Source organism: Vipera berus (genome assembly GCF_964194415.1).
Source record: "Vipera berus genome assembly, chromosome: 2".
Classification (NCBI taxonomy): domain Eukaryota; kingdom Metazoa; phylum Chordata; class Lepidosauria; order Squamata; family Viperidae; genus Vipera; species Vipera berus.
Genome location: NC_138203.1, coordinates 152,486,036 through 152,500,419, shown reverse-complemented (window position 1 = coordinate 152,500,419; position 14,384 = coordinate 152,486,036). Strand labels below are relative to the sequence as shown.

Below are 14,384 nucleotides of genomic sequence, written 5' to 3'. Positions count from 1 at the left end.
TGAAAGTGCAGGGTTTTACCTTTAATTGGGACTGCCTCTTCCCAGTTGCATGTGTCTGTCCCATCCATCCTGCAAAAGGGTAACTTGCAGATTCCACCTATTAAAAAGTTATATGTATGTGAATGATCATTCTTTTTAAGGTGAGATTGGCTCCGTTTCTGCCAATGTTCTGAAGTTCTCTCAAGACAACGTTATGTCAGCAGGCTTGGGCATCCCAGCTGAATGGAGAACTGATGAGATGCCTACACAGTGTTTAACATTGAAGATGCTCCATCCTAGTCTTTTAATAATGTTTAATAATAATGTTTTTTACTATGAAATAATTTTTACTGTTTGTATCCTTTATGGTCTGTTTTTATTGTACTCTGCCCAGAGTCATGTTCATGAAACAGGCAACTATAGAAATGAGAGGATTGAATAAATAAATCAAGTGGAAGCCAAAGATATTTAACTAACTTAGTATGAACCTAGCTGTCTGTAACTTAATCTGAAAATTTTATTAATTGGGGTTTCACCGTGCCAATAACCCATGCCTTCAAATATGGGACTGCAGTACCAATTATTCTTTTGTGAACCTGCCCAAATTTCAGGATATCTGAGAATTTAGGAAGAGGTACTCTTAATATAATTGAGTCTGCTACTATATCACCCTATGTGAAGTTGCTCACCGTCCTTTCTTGGAATTGCTAGATCGCTCTGAACTGTAGCATTTTATCTCTTCTCAGTACCTTCCCTATTATGTTCTCTCTTCTCTCAGGTTTTGCAGACTTTATGTTAAGCTCCTGTTCATAACACAGTACTATCTCTTCACTTGTTAGTACTTACGTCTTTTGTAATAATACTTCATCCGGGCTTAAAAACTGCCTTATGTTCTTTCCCTGACAGAAAGCACTTAACCTCCTCCTAAAGCACTCGGCAGACATCAATGCTCGTGACAAGTATTGGCAAACACCACTGCACGTTGCTGCCGCCAACAGAGCTACCAAGTGTGTTGAGGCCATCATCCCGCTGCTTAGTAATGTTAATGTGGCAGACCGCACTGGCCGCACAGCACTGCACCATGCTGTACACAGTGGGCACCTTGAGGTAAGGGACATCCTTGTTCTTCCAGAGACATTTACGCATGATATCTCCATGGGGTAGAGATGAGGTATAATGGAGCAATAATGGAAATTTTGTTTTGTTCTAAAGACCTTACCTTCCACTACCTTCCCACCGTAGTGGTCCCTATTTTTCTACTTGCATTTTTACGTGCTTTCGAACTGCTAGGTTGGCAGAAGCTGGGACAAGTAACAGGCGCTCACTCTGCTACGCGGCACTCGGGATTCGACCCGCCAAACTGCCGACCTGATCGACAAGCTCAGCGTCCTAACCCACTGAGCCACTGCATCCCTAAATAAACACACAGTTACACTCAAACTCACATAACAGAATTTCCAGCTACTATAGGTAATGAGGGGGTCCTTGGTGCTCTCTGAGCTTGGTTGTTTTCTTGCAGACGTTTCATTACCCAAACTAGGTGACAGCATCAGTGCTAGGAGTAAAGAAATGTCTGCACAAAAACATCCAAGCTCAGAGAGCTTCAGAGACCCTGCATTTCAACACTGAGCTACAAATATTCTTCTTTATTGGTGCTTTGCTTAAGGCAAAGCCCTTTGGACCAGTCCAGCATAGGTGTAGATTTGAAGGAAAGAAAAGATGAAGACAGGTTATTGCATGGAAATATTGTATATGATGTGAATGAAGCCTTGGCTTTTAGAATACCGTAACAATTGAATAGAAGTCTTTGCTCTTCTAGCAGTAAAATATTTTTTCTGTCCTTGACTTTTAAGATAGTAGATATGAGACTATTGGAGAATCAGTGCTTTGAGGATTTGAGTTTCCTTTTTGTTTAAAGAACACAAACCTATCATAGTTTGAAAGAAATCATAGGATGCATATGAACTTGTTTTTTCAGAATGTACATCAGAATACAACTAATATACAAATAACATACCGAAGCACGATTCATTAATTAATATGAATAATAACATAATCCAACAGCCATAGGCTATTTTGTCTTCCATAGCAAAGTTTAATATACAAATAGGTAACATCTGATTTGCAGGCAAGTTTTTGTTATATAATAAGAATGAACTTTCAGGTTATCCATATCTGGATCTCATTGTTCCATTTCCTTTTGGAGCACAGGTCCTGCATTTACATATATAAAGTGATCTGTAGCATGCCCAGGGGGAGGTGGCAGGAAGTACCATGTCAGTTGCCTTGTGTTTTTTTTAGAATACTTAATTTTTACAAAAAATATCTATTTTCTTTCTAGATGGTAAACTTGCTCTTAAATAGAGGGGCCAATCTGAGCACATGTGACAAGAAGGAGAGACAACCAATACATTGGGCAGCCTTTCTGGGTAAGTCCCCCCTCCCACCTTTTTGCACATCCCCTTTATTGTGATTGATGTATTTGCTATGCGGGTCTTTCAGAGAAACTATATATAAAAGCATACACCCAAGGATATTTGCCCAGTAAGAACAAAGAACAAGTAAAAAAGTGAGCCAGAGGTAGTAAGTTGCTGCTGGCATAGAGCTATTTCCCCTCTCCCATTTTGTTTATTAACATTTTTATATATTGCTTTACTTCAAACAGTTAATTAACAACATTAATGAAATCCAGAAACCACTCAAGAATCTGTAAATAATGGTAATGTCAAAATCTCTATGAAATGATTCCATCCTGACAGCCTTCTTAAATGGATGGATGCTGTCTGCATCTCAGGAGTAATGCTGTTTCAAAGGAACTTGCCACCGGTAGAAAAATGCCACCTCCTAACTCACCTATCCTCCTCATGTGGAGGACCACAACTAGCACACCAGCTGAAGCTGGGAAAGGCTTGTGAGTCCATAAGAATCCCCAAGTTGCTGCTATGTTCCTTTGGGGGCAGTGCAACTCCATCTAGAGTCAGAAATGGACCTGGCAGAGAACAAGTTGGTTTTGGACCAGCAAGACCTCCTTAGGTCAAGACTTACACTATGCTTATATCTAATGCTGTGGCTCCCAACCTTTTCTATGCCCCGCACCCATAGAACGCCTCTGATATATTCTTGCACCCCTTACAAAAGTTCGAAATAACGGCATATACACTATAATTTTGAAAACCCAAGTTTTTCGCACTCCCTGGAATATTGTTTCGCACCCCTGGTTGGGAACCCCTGATCTAATGCATACTAATGATACCTCACTCAAACTAACAAATGACTTCACTCAGGGATTTCACATAGATGCCATAAACAGTAGTGCAGGGGTCCCCAACCCCTGGGCTGTGGCCTGGTCCTGGGCTGTGGACCATTGGGAATTGGGCCACACAAGCAGCAGGCACGCGCACAAAACTCCATTTGCGCAAGCGATAGGCGTGTGTGCTCATACACAAAGCTGCATTTGCGCTACTGGCAGGTACACAATTGCGCATCAAGCTCCAGTTGCACAATGGTGCCCGCCAGTTGCAGAAGTGGAGCTTTGTGTGTCAGCAAGCTTGCCCACTGCTCGCACAGAACTATCCCCTCTCCCCACCACTGCCATTGCCGCCACCACCACCACCACCCTACCAGTCCACAGAGCCGGAAAGATTGGGGACCGTTGTATTAGTGTAAGAGAACCAAAGATTCTGGAACCCCCCAGGAGTAACCACAAGCCACAAGCCTCCTCCCACATATGTGCTGGTAGTATGCAAAACTCTTCCCAGGAAAAGTTAATGGGAGATACATTGCTAGGAGCATAGGTCCAAGGCAAAACCAGGGTGGCCCACATAGGCAGGAGCCCAGTGAGTGTGCCTCCTCTTATCAGAACAATACTGTAGTCCTAATTAAGTAAATGATTGCCACTTTGTATCTGGCACCAGATACAGAATTACTTCAAAGGAATCTGTTTTGTCTGCAGCAAAGTGTAGAATGTCACACTAAAGTAAGGGACAGCTGTTACTGCTGTTACTAGATCTGCTGCTTACCATATCCATCTTTTAATTCCTATCGCCTGTTGATTTCATTACTCTTGCCACATTCATCTGCAATCAGTAATGAATTACATAATCCCCTCCAGTTAGATGGAATTTAATTATACACAGAGGCTTTAAAATAACATTAGCAGCTTTTAAACTGCTATTCGGATCCATTAACTCCCCAGTAATCTCTTTTACATTTCAGCTGAAAAGCAAAAATTTGGGACAGGAAAAGTTGCATTTTTTTTAAATGTCATGGAACAAAAGCTGTCTTTCATATTGTAATTTCTTATTGTCACGGAAGCAAACTCCACATCTCATGGAGTTTCATACAAATTAAAAGTGGGGCACCAAATTAAAGGACCTTTCCCTCATGAGCATGTCTCCCTCTTGGGACCATTGCTTCATGTTCATGGGAAATAGTGTGTAATATCTGTCCATCTCCTATTATAGTGGAATTACTTCACTCTGCAGTAATAGGTGGCATTCAACCTCTGTTTAGCAAGATATTTATTAGATTTGTATGCCGCCCATCTCATCCAGAGGTGACCTCTATAGCAAATGCTATATGCCAGAGGTCCCCAACCTTTTGGGCACCAGGGACCGGTTCTGTGGAGAGAGGTTTTTCTGCGGACCGGAGGGGGCGTGGTTTTGTGTGCTGCCTGCATCCCATGGATGGGGCTTTGCTTGTTTGTGCGGACCAGTTGCTGGCATGCTGTGGCCTGGTACTGGTCCACGGACCGGGGGTTGGGGACCCCTGCTATGTGCTGTAGAAATACTACCAATATACTATCACAAACCTTCGTGTCTTTTTCCAGGGACAGTTTCCGTCAAGTATTGCAGAAATTTGTGTTACTTGATGTTGTCACCACGACATTCTTCTAGAATTTTGCATTATTTACTTCTACATCATTTTACTACTTTATTACAGCCAGGACTATAGAGACATCCCTAATAGAAAATATGCCATGGTTCTCCCTATCTGTTACATATATGATACCTTTTAAAAACTTAATTCAAAACATTCATATTGTCTAGTTATCTGGTACACAGCTTTGGTTACTAAAAATGCATTAACAATGCAGCTTGAGGGCTGGTAGAAAGATGCATTTTTAAAACTCAGCTGATTTAAACTCAACTGGGTACACACAATGAAGTGGATTCTTAAAAATGTTCTTTGAACAAGGATATTCTTTTCAGCTGTGCGTGTATTGCATATATGAGGATGTCAATGGCTTCTGGGTTTTGAGCAGGTTTTCAGGTCAAAAGTTTTCAGAGTAAACCAGAATACTTTTTACATGTTACACTTACAAACTTTTGATCATGACACACCTTTTTGAACTCAACTACCAGTATTTGGTTGGATGGAATTGATTGTCAGAAAGCAAGAAAATAGTAGTGAAGACTTTAACAGATGTGTGTACTTTGTGCAATAGACATAATCTAATTTGCATAATGAATGCAGCCAACTGAAGCTAAATTAATCCACTTGGCCTTTGGAAAACTACATTTTCCAGTTACTCAGTCTGAGTGGGAGTAGCTCTACTGACTTTGTGGAAAGTTAACAATGAGCTTAATAATCATTTCCTCATACATACTGTACCTACTGTTAGACACAAAAATAGTCACAAATTGAAATCCACTCTGAGTTGCGAATAGAAACTACTGTGCATTCAGAAAGTATTCAGACCCTCCACTTTTGTCAATTTTGTTATGCTGTAGCCTAATTCTACAGTTGTTGAAATTCATTTTTTTCCTCAATCTATACTCAGTGAAAGTGAAAAGAGAATTTTAGAAATGTCTATAAATTGATTAAAGAAAAAAACTGAAATATCACATTGGCATAAGTATTCAGACCATTCACTCAGTACTTTGTTGAAGCGTGTTTGGCAGCAATTGCAACCTTAAATGCAGGATGCTAAAGTTTGACCATAGTGTAATGTTGTTTCTAGAAAGGCTAATGCTGCTTAAACTTTTGCTTTGGTCAAAAGGAGAGGCATTGAGCTGCTGGAAAACATGTTGCTACTCTTTGGGGGGAATCTGTCTCCCTCCTCCAATTAAATAATTTGAATTCCTATTGTTGCCATTGAAATTAATTAGGTGTTAACCCCAAGTACTATTGTCTCTCATTTAATGTTGCACCATCATTAACAGGATAGCAGGAATTCCTGTTAAAGCAGAATCTTACTGAGGAGGGAAAGAGAATTTACAAGCCTGCACACTACTCATATTCTCCTCTTCTATCCTTCTTGAATAATTTTATAATAATGTACTTGACATTCAGAATTTGCTTCTGTTGCATTCTGTATCATGCTCCACATAGTAAGACGAATGGGAAAAATCCCTTTTACCTACAATCTTATCATGATAAAATAAGCTTCCCTAATCTTGCAAAGTCATTATACGTTCATTTATTCATAAGATTTGAATAATCCTTTCAGACTCTTTTCTTATCTAGAATACTGTAAACCCATTTGCTATAGCATGAAAACATTTGAATGGTTTCAGTCTTTTGCACTGTTTTTTCCCTAGGGCATTTGGAGGTCTTGAAGCTACTGGTAGCCCGTGGAGCTGACATCACGTGCAAAGACAAAAAGGGTTACACACTGTTGCATACAGCAGCAGCCAGCGGCCAGATTGAAGTTGTGAAACACCTGCTGAGGCTTGGAGTTGAGGCAAGTGTGATGACAGTACTGGTTTTAGTAGATGCTGGGTTACTCTGTACTGTGCCTATCCTCTTTTCAGGCTTGTTCCCTTAAGATGTGCGTATATATAATTTCTGGCAAATTAGGTTTGCTGTAATGGTACATATGTGTGTTTGTATTAAGTCCCTAAATCAATTTTGTATGCTGCTTGTTTTAAACAACACTTAGTCCTTGGGTTGCTACAGCACGCTCAGTGGCCATTCAAACTTGCCATCTTGCTGAATTTATGATGTGTCTTGGAAATTCTGATGGTCACACTGTCCCTGTAGTCCTGTGAGCACAATTTCTGGCCTTCCATGCTAGCCTTCCGTGAACAAAGTCAATAAGGAATCACTTAAATATGAGCCAGCAGTGTGCTGCAGCTGCCAAAAAGCCAACACAGTGCTAGGCTGCATTAACAGAGGGATAGAATCAAGATCACGTGAAGTACTAATACCACTTTACAATGCCTTGGTAAGGCCACACCTGGAATACTGCATCCAGTTTTGGTCACCACGATGTAAAAAAGATGTCGAGACTCTAGAAAGAGTACAGAGAAGAGCAACAAAGATGATTGGGGGACTGGAGGCTAAAACATATAGGGAACGGTTGCTGGAATAGGGTATGTGTAGTTTAACGAAGAGAAGGGTGAGGGGTGACATGATAGCAGTGTTCCAATATCTCAGGGGCTGCCACAAAGAAGAGGGAGCCAAGCTATTCTCCAAAGCACCTGAAAGCGGGACAAGAAGCAACGGATGGAAACTAGTCAAGGAGAGAAGCAACCTAGAACTAAGGAGAAACTTCCTGACAGTGGAACAACCTGCCTCCAGAAGTTGTTATTATTATTATTATTATTATTATTATTATTATTATTATTATTATTATTATTATTATTATTATTATTATTATTATTATTATTATTATTATTATGGTGGCAGGAATATGGAAGTTGCCGTCACAGGAGCTTCTTGCTTGACTATTGCAACCCAGACTCTGTCACTAGGTGACATGGTCATGTGATTTTGTGCTTTACAACTGCATCTCTCAGCAAAAGCAATTCCAGACCCAAATGCCATTGTTACCTGAGGACTGAAGTGTTTAAAAATTGAGAGTAGCTGCCAAGAGTAAATATTTTAATCTTAAGATGCAATATACAGATTTTATAAATATTATTATAGCCTTCCAGATACAGTAATGCAAATCAAGGGAGTTTTATAGTATAATCCTATTACATAACTTTGAAGCAAGACCTCATGGATTTGTGGAACTTCCTAAGAACCTGGATTTTACTTGATTCTAAACCAAGGACACCAAACATTAGCTGAAGCTAGAAGATTAAGACAGGTTTTTTAATGGCATTGTTGAGAATGTAGGTTGCAGGATTAGCCATTAGTCATTAATGGCTCTTGATTATATACAGAGTCTTTACCCAGTTCCTCCCTCTGATGAAGATAAAAAATACTTGATTCTTTTAAAATCAAGGGGGAAACTGGGCAACAACTGGAAACAGAGGGTTTTTTTCCGTTCCTAACAGCCTCTGAATTATTATTTTTGAATCCTCAAGAAACTGGAGAATTCCAGGAAGTTAAGGGGCCTATTATTTCCATAGAAATAGATAATATATCTAACCAGGAAATTGCGCTAAGTCAGGGGTCGGCAACCTGAAAAAGAAAAAGAGCCACTGGGAACCGGTTCCATCACACATAAAAAAAAGTGGGAGCCGTGTGCGTGCGTCCATGCACGCGCATGCGAAAAAAACGTTTTGCGCATGCGCAAAATGGGTTTTTCTTGCGCATGCACGGACACGCACAGTTGCCATTTTTTTATGTGTGATGGAACCGGTTCCCGGTTGCGCGACGGCAACGGCCCGTTTGCAGAGCTACCGCCTTCGGCAGCCTGCAAACGTGCCACGACAGCTTTCCCAAAGAGCGGCGCCACTGCCTGTTCGCGCGGAGGTGCGCGCGCACCTCTCCAAAGGTTTGGCGAGGTGCGCGCGCACCTCCGCTCGTTCGGAGAGGTGCGCGTGCACCTCTCGGAATGGGCAGCGGCGCCGCTTGTTGGAAAAGCTGCCGCAGCCCGTTTGCAGAGCTGCCACATTCGGGAGCCTGCAAACGTGCCGCGGCAGCTTTCCCAAAGAGTGGCGCCGCTGCCCGTTCGCGCGGAGGTGCGCGCGCACCTCTTCAAAGGTTTTGGGAGGTGCGTGCGCACCTCCGCCCATTCGGAGAGGTGCGCACGCACATCTCCAAACGGGTGGTGCCACTCCATTTGGAGAGGTGTGCACGCACCACTGCCCGTTCGAAGAGGTGCGCACGCACTGGGCGGCTGGGAGCCGCAGGAGACGGCTCAAAGAGCCGCATGCGGCTCCGGAGCCGCGGGTTGCCGACCCGTGTGCTAAGTCTTGATCTCTATGTGATAAATAACCATTTCTCTTTATTACTTTAGATAAGTTAGAGAACTAAAGATAATAGCATCTATTCGTTCTTCAGACTATGTTCAAGAAGATTTTTTTCCCCTTTAGGATCCCTTTGTAATCAGAATAAAAAGAAGAAGGCTACGAAACATCTCTTGCCTTTGCTTGGATAAAGAGGCCTCAGTTTGTAGCTGAACAGAGCCATCTCGTGCTCTGTCTGGACCATTGTATTTTCTTGTAAATCATGATCCGGACAGTTCTGTAATTTATTTTCTTTTGTCATAACTTTATATATATATTTTTTTAAAAATGGTTGGCTTATTGCCAAGATAAGATAGCCTTATCTTATCAACTTATTTTCCAAAAGGAGGGAAAGAAAGGTTGAACTTGCTAATCTCCATGTCTTTATTCTACCTGGTCAGGAATCGGTACCATGTAAATTATTTCACTTTGCGTTGTGACCTTTTAATTGTCATAAAGGTAGGATAGGGTGTGAGAGACTGACCAGTTTTACCACCCAAGCGGCAGCAAGAGTGCAGCAGGACTGCCAAGCTGCTATTTCAAAGCAAGAAAGCAAGGCTGGGATTTTAACCATGGGCTTCTGAGAGAAAATGTGAGGGCTTTCTACCTTCCACCCTGTGGAACTTAGTCATCTTGAGTTCATCAGGATAGCTGAGTTTGTGTTAACAGGGAGAGCTTTCCTATAAGCTTTTGAGAAGTAGAGAGACAACTTTGCCTATCCCAACAATAGAAGATGTCTCAAAGACAAAATATATTGAACTCCAAGACTTCTGTGCCTAAAGCTGGGGCAGCAAATCCAGTCACACCGCTGGGGCTCTACAAACCAGTTGGCGTACCACTTGAACTAAAGAAGTTGGAAACTCAGCTCTGGTTAAAGAGAATGAATTCCATAGGAACCGACAATAAGGTAGAAGTGCAGGAGGAGGAATTGTTTTGTGTTTTTTTTAAAATTGAAACTGGAGGAATAATTGGAAAGATTGGAGCTGGAAAGAGAAGAAAATGGGTGCAGTCATCAGTTAAAAATGGAGTAGTTGAAGAGCAGAATGCCTTGTTATGCAACCGGTCTATCACTTCAAGCCAACTTCTGTGAAAGTGTAAAAAAATTCCAGGACAGAGAATTTTTGACCATATTCTGGATAGCTTTGAAAAGATTTGGCCAGCTACTGGTTGGGAGAAGATAAGCATATGTAGTTTTTGAAACCGTGGCCCAGTGATGGATTGTATTGCAAATCAGGGCTGTTTCCAGAGGAGGCAGAGGAGGAGAGGACCTGGAGCTTATGGAGCGAAGGAACTGGATGAGGCTGTCTGCAGGCCCAGAGGAAGAGAGAGAGGCTTTTGGAGGAGTTGGTGGCGGCGGCAGCAGCGTGCTCCAGGGGCGAAAAGAAGCAAGGCCTCTTTAAGGAAAAGGTGGAAGAGTCAGGATCAGAAAAAGGAAAGGAGGCGAGGTTGTCAGAATACAAGCGAATTTGAGGGCTAATCCACATGGAGCCCCATTTCCATCTGTCCTGTTTGCCATCGTTCACTCCCTAGAGACTAAAATGGACAATGTGAAATTTGAGCGGGCCCCGAACAAGGAGTATATATCGGAGGTGGTGACCCTTTGAGAGCTGTATGCAACGAAATTTCATTTTGATGTATGCCAATTGGTGTACATTCAAAGTGACAATAAAGTTATCATTAATGGGTTATGTACTGTCACAAGGTGACATGGACAACTATATTCAAGACCAGGATGTAGCCGCAGCTAAGAACACCACCACAAAGTGCCTGAAGGAGTTTTAGTTCTTTACGGCAGAATACACCTGTTTTTTTTTATCGGGGCTTCACCTGCAGAATGGAAAGGGCATGCACTGTCTGGCATGAACATATTGAAGCCACTAACTTAATGAAGCTTGTATAATTTGTAACTCAGCTACCTGAACTGTAATCAAATCTTCCTAGCTTGTCAAATCCTGGACCTCAGTGAGCAGTGGAAATGCATTAATATAATTCCACCATTAATATAATTCCACCATATTATTCTTGAAGTGGAAGGAAATCCAGCAAGTCATTTATATTTATTTAATTATATTTCGCATTTCTGGGCCACCCGTCTTCTTCAGAGAGTGAATCATATTTAGGACGGACTATATTACATTCAACACAAGTAGCACCACGTCAGGTATCGGTTACATTCTTGCAGAGTCTTTAGCAGAGGAACGGCACATAAATAAAAGTAAATAAATAAATAATAACTGCCACATCAGGTACCATCCACTCTGCTCTCGGGGGTAGCTTTCTGACTAGCTATAAGAAGCAGGCCATCTCAAGAAAGGCTGTCCCAAAGTGAAAGCCCAGATTGAATCGAAAATCCATGGATCAGAGAAACGTCCAAATAAAAGATTTTACTACATTCAGTGGAAATGCTGTATCACCCCTGAAGTTGAGTGAATATGATAGCAGATGGGTACTGGAACCAAGATGTCAGCTGTGCTTTGCTTTCCTTGTCAGTTACCTCATTTGATCCAGGCATCCTCAAACGCTAAAGCTGTTTGCTATAAATCAAGCAGAGACTGCTTTAGTTAAATTAACTTTGTAGTGAGGAACGATTGTCCCTGTGCCATGTGACCTGAAGAACATATTTGGAAGATCCTTCCACCTGGTAAGAAAGGCAGAGACCCCACCCCTGATTTCTTCTCTAATATGTATTATTAGAGTTATTTTTGGCTAGAAACTATGGGGCCTGATAATCTATATTTCCAGAAAACTATTGCAAGAAGGCTGTTGTGGATGGTTTCAGTGTTCAGTTCTGTATAGTCTTTCCTTTGAGTAAATGCCTGAAATGAATTGGGCTTTCTTTTGAGTATGAAGTGTAATCAGTACTAAAAATGAACTAGGGTAGGGAACAAGGGTCCCTTTGAAATGGCTGAAATCCAGTTCTCCAAATCCCCAGGCAGTATGGCCAGTGGATAGGATAATAAAATTGTAAACCTCAATCTCTAGAAGTCCATGAATAATTTGGGATAGGGATGCATGGAGTTGTTCTACTGGAAACTTTTCAAACCTTTTGGATTTTCTCCTCAGCAGGGCTGTAGGAAGGACATATGAATCCCACCTTGATCCTTAACTAAGATATCTGCTTGATTTTTTTTCGGGGGGGGGGCTTTGTTTAGCTGCTGCGATGTCTGTTTTAATTATTTCTTTTGTTGTTGAATGCAGTACGTCTATTTCTGGTTCTGTGGACCGCCTTTTGAGACATTGCAACCTAAAAGGCAGGGTAGAAGTATCTTAAATAAGTACAGATAGTACTTGACTTAAGACCACAATTAAGCCCCAAATTTTTGTTGCTAAGCGAGACAGTTATTAAGTGAGTTTTGCCTCATTTTATGACCCTTCTTGCCACAGTTGTTAAGTGAATCACTGCAGTTATTAGGTTAGTAACACATTTATTGAACCTGGCTTCCCCATTGACTTTGCTTGTCAGAAGGTTGCAAAAGGGGATCACGTGATCCCGGGACACTGCAACCGTCATAAATATGAGTCAGTTGCCCAAGCATCTGGATTTTGATCACGTGACCAGGGGACGCTTCAACGGTCATAAGTGTGGAAATGGTCATAAATCACTTTTTTTCAGTGCGGTTGTAACTTTGGTCACTAAATGAACTGTTGTAAGTCAAGGACTATGGTAAAGTAAAGAAGTACAGCATTTCTTGGAGAGAAGCCGAGCTTGAGTATAACTGGTTGGGCTGTCAGACAGCAACAGCATAGGAACTTTTCCCTTTTTGGCCAAACCCTGTGCACAACACAAAATGTCAGCATATTCAAATGTCACCTTCCTGTGTTTTCTTACAGATCGATGAACCAAATTCCTTTGGCAACACTGCACTTCACATTGCCTGTTACATGGGCCAGGATGCCGTGGCGAATGAACTGGTCAACTATGGCGCCAACGTCAATCAGCCCAATGAAAAGGGCTTTACCCCCCTGCACTTTGCTGCCGTCTCCACCAACGGAGCCCTGTGCCTGGAACTTCTTGTCAATAATGGAGCCGATGTGAACTTTCAGGTACGACTACCTGGGCTGCATGCCATAGAGCCACGGGGAAAGTGAACATGACTTAAGCTTTCTGAGGACAGTGGGATAGGATTAAAAGCAAATAGGCTGACTAGCTTTGATGTTTGCAGAGTAAAGAAGGGAAGAGTCCTTTGCACATGGCTGCCATTCATGGACGGTTTACACGCTCTCAGATTCTCATACAAAATGGTAAGTTGTCAGCTATTTCCAGTTAAGGAAACCACTCTTAATAGTTTACAGCATTGTTTTCTCAGGCTGAGATCTTACAAGACTGCCAGATCATGTATTTCAGTTATTTGTTGACACTCTTGTCCTAAAAAAGTTGCCAGTCCCTGAAGGTATTCGAACTTATTTATATCTCTTACTTTCAGTATTTTTTTTGTCATTTTGAATTACAACAGCTCTGATCCCCCCCAAATTAATTTCCCTTTATTGTTCTGAAAGTTAGACATAAGGGAACACATATCTAAAGTTATTAAACGTTTATTCTTACACTGAACAGTGGGTCAGATTAGGTGACTTTTATAATCACTTCCAATTCTTACGAATCAGTGAGTAGTTTTGTATCAGACCTGGGCATTTTTATAGCCTGTGGACCACATCCAGCCCATGGGTGGTCTCAGTCCAGCCTGTGGCTGTGGGGGTGGGGAGTGAGGTGTTGGCAGCATCAGGGGCAGGGGAGTGGGGCAGGGGCAGCGACGGGATGGCAGCCCTCCACAACAGTTCCAGTTTCTCATGTAGCCCCTTGGAAAAATTAATTGCCGATCCCTGTTCTATGTGGTACATTCTGATCTGGTGGCTAAAGTGGAATTGTCTTTTGCCTCTGAGCAAATTGGAGAAGAAAGATTGATGCAATCTGTTTGTTTCTCAGGCAGTGAGATTGACTGTGCGGACAAATATGGCAATACCCCCCTCCACGTTGCTGCTAGATATGGCCACGAGCTGCTAATTAGTACTTTGATGACGAATGGTGCTGACACTGCAAGGTGAGGGCATATTACTTATCCAAATTAGTGTTAAGGTCATAGATCTAGAATTCTGACTTTTTTCCTCTCCTAACCAATTAGAATGGTCAGGACAGAATAAACAACACTTACAATTGGCTTAAAGTAATGCTCAGCCAAATGTGTACTCTGCTAGTTAGCTACAACCAAATTGAAATGTGTCATTATTGGACTTTATAGTAGAGCAGTGACAATGGAATATACCAGTGCATAGTTGAGGATG

General features: G+C 41.8%; 1 protein-coding gene across 1 annotated transcript in view; it reads left to right on the top strand.

Moving 5' to 3' along the window:
* Positions 1–14,384, top strand: part of ANKRD52 (ankyrin repeat domain 52) — a 73,714-nt gene that overhangs the window by 26,979 nt on the left and 32,351 nt on the right. Inside the window, exons 5-10 of the mRNA XM_081319920.1 lie at positions 886–1,086; positions 2,321–2,408; positions 6,522–6,664; positions 12,936–13,148; positions 13,268–13,346; positions 14,029–14,143. Coding sequence (XP_081176046.1) covers positions 886–1,086; positions 2,321–2,408; positions 6,522–6,664; positions 12,936–13,148; positions 13,268–13,346; positions 14,029–14,143 — 839 coding nt within the window. The remainder of the gene's footprint in view (positions 1–885; positions 1,087–2,320; positions 2,409–6,521; positions 6,665–12,935; positions 13,149–13,267; positions 13,347–14,028; positions 14,144–14,384) is intronic.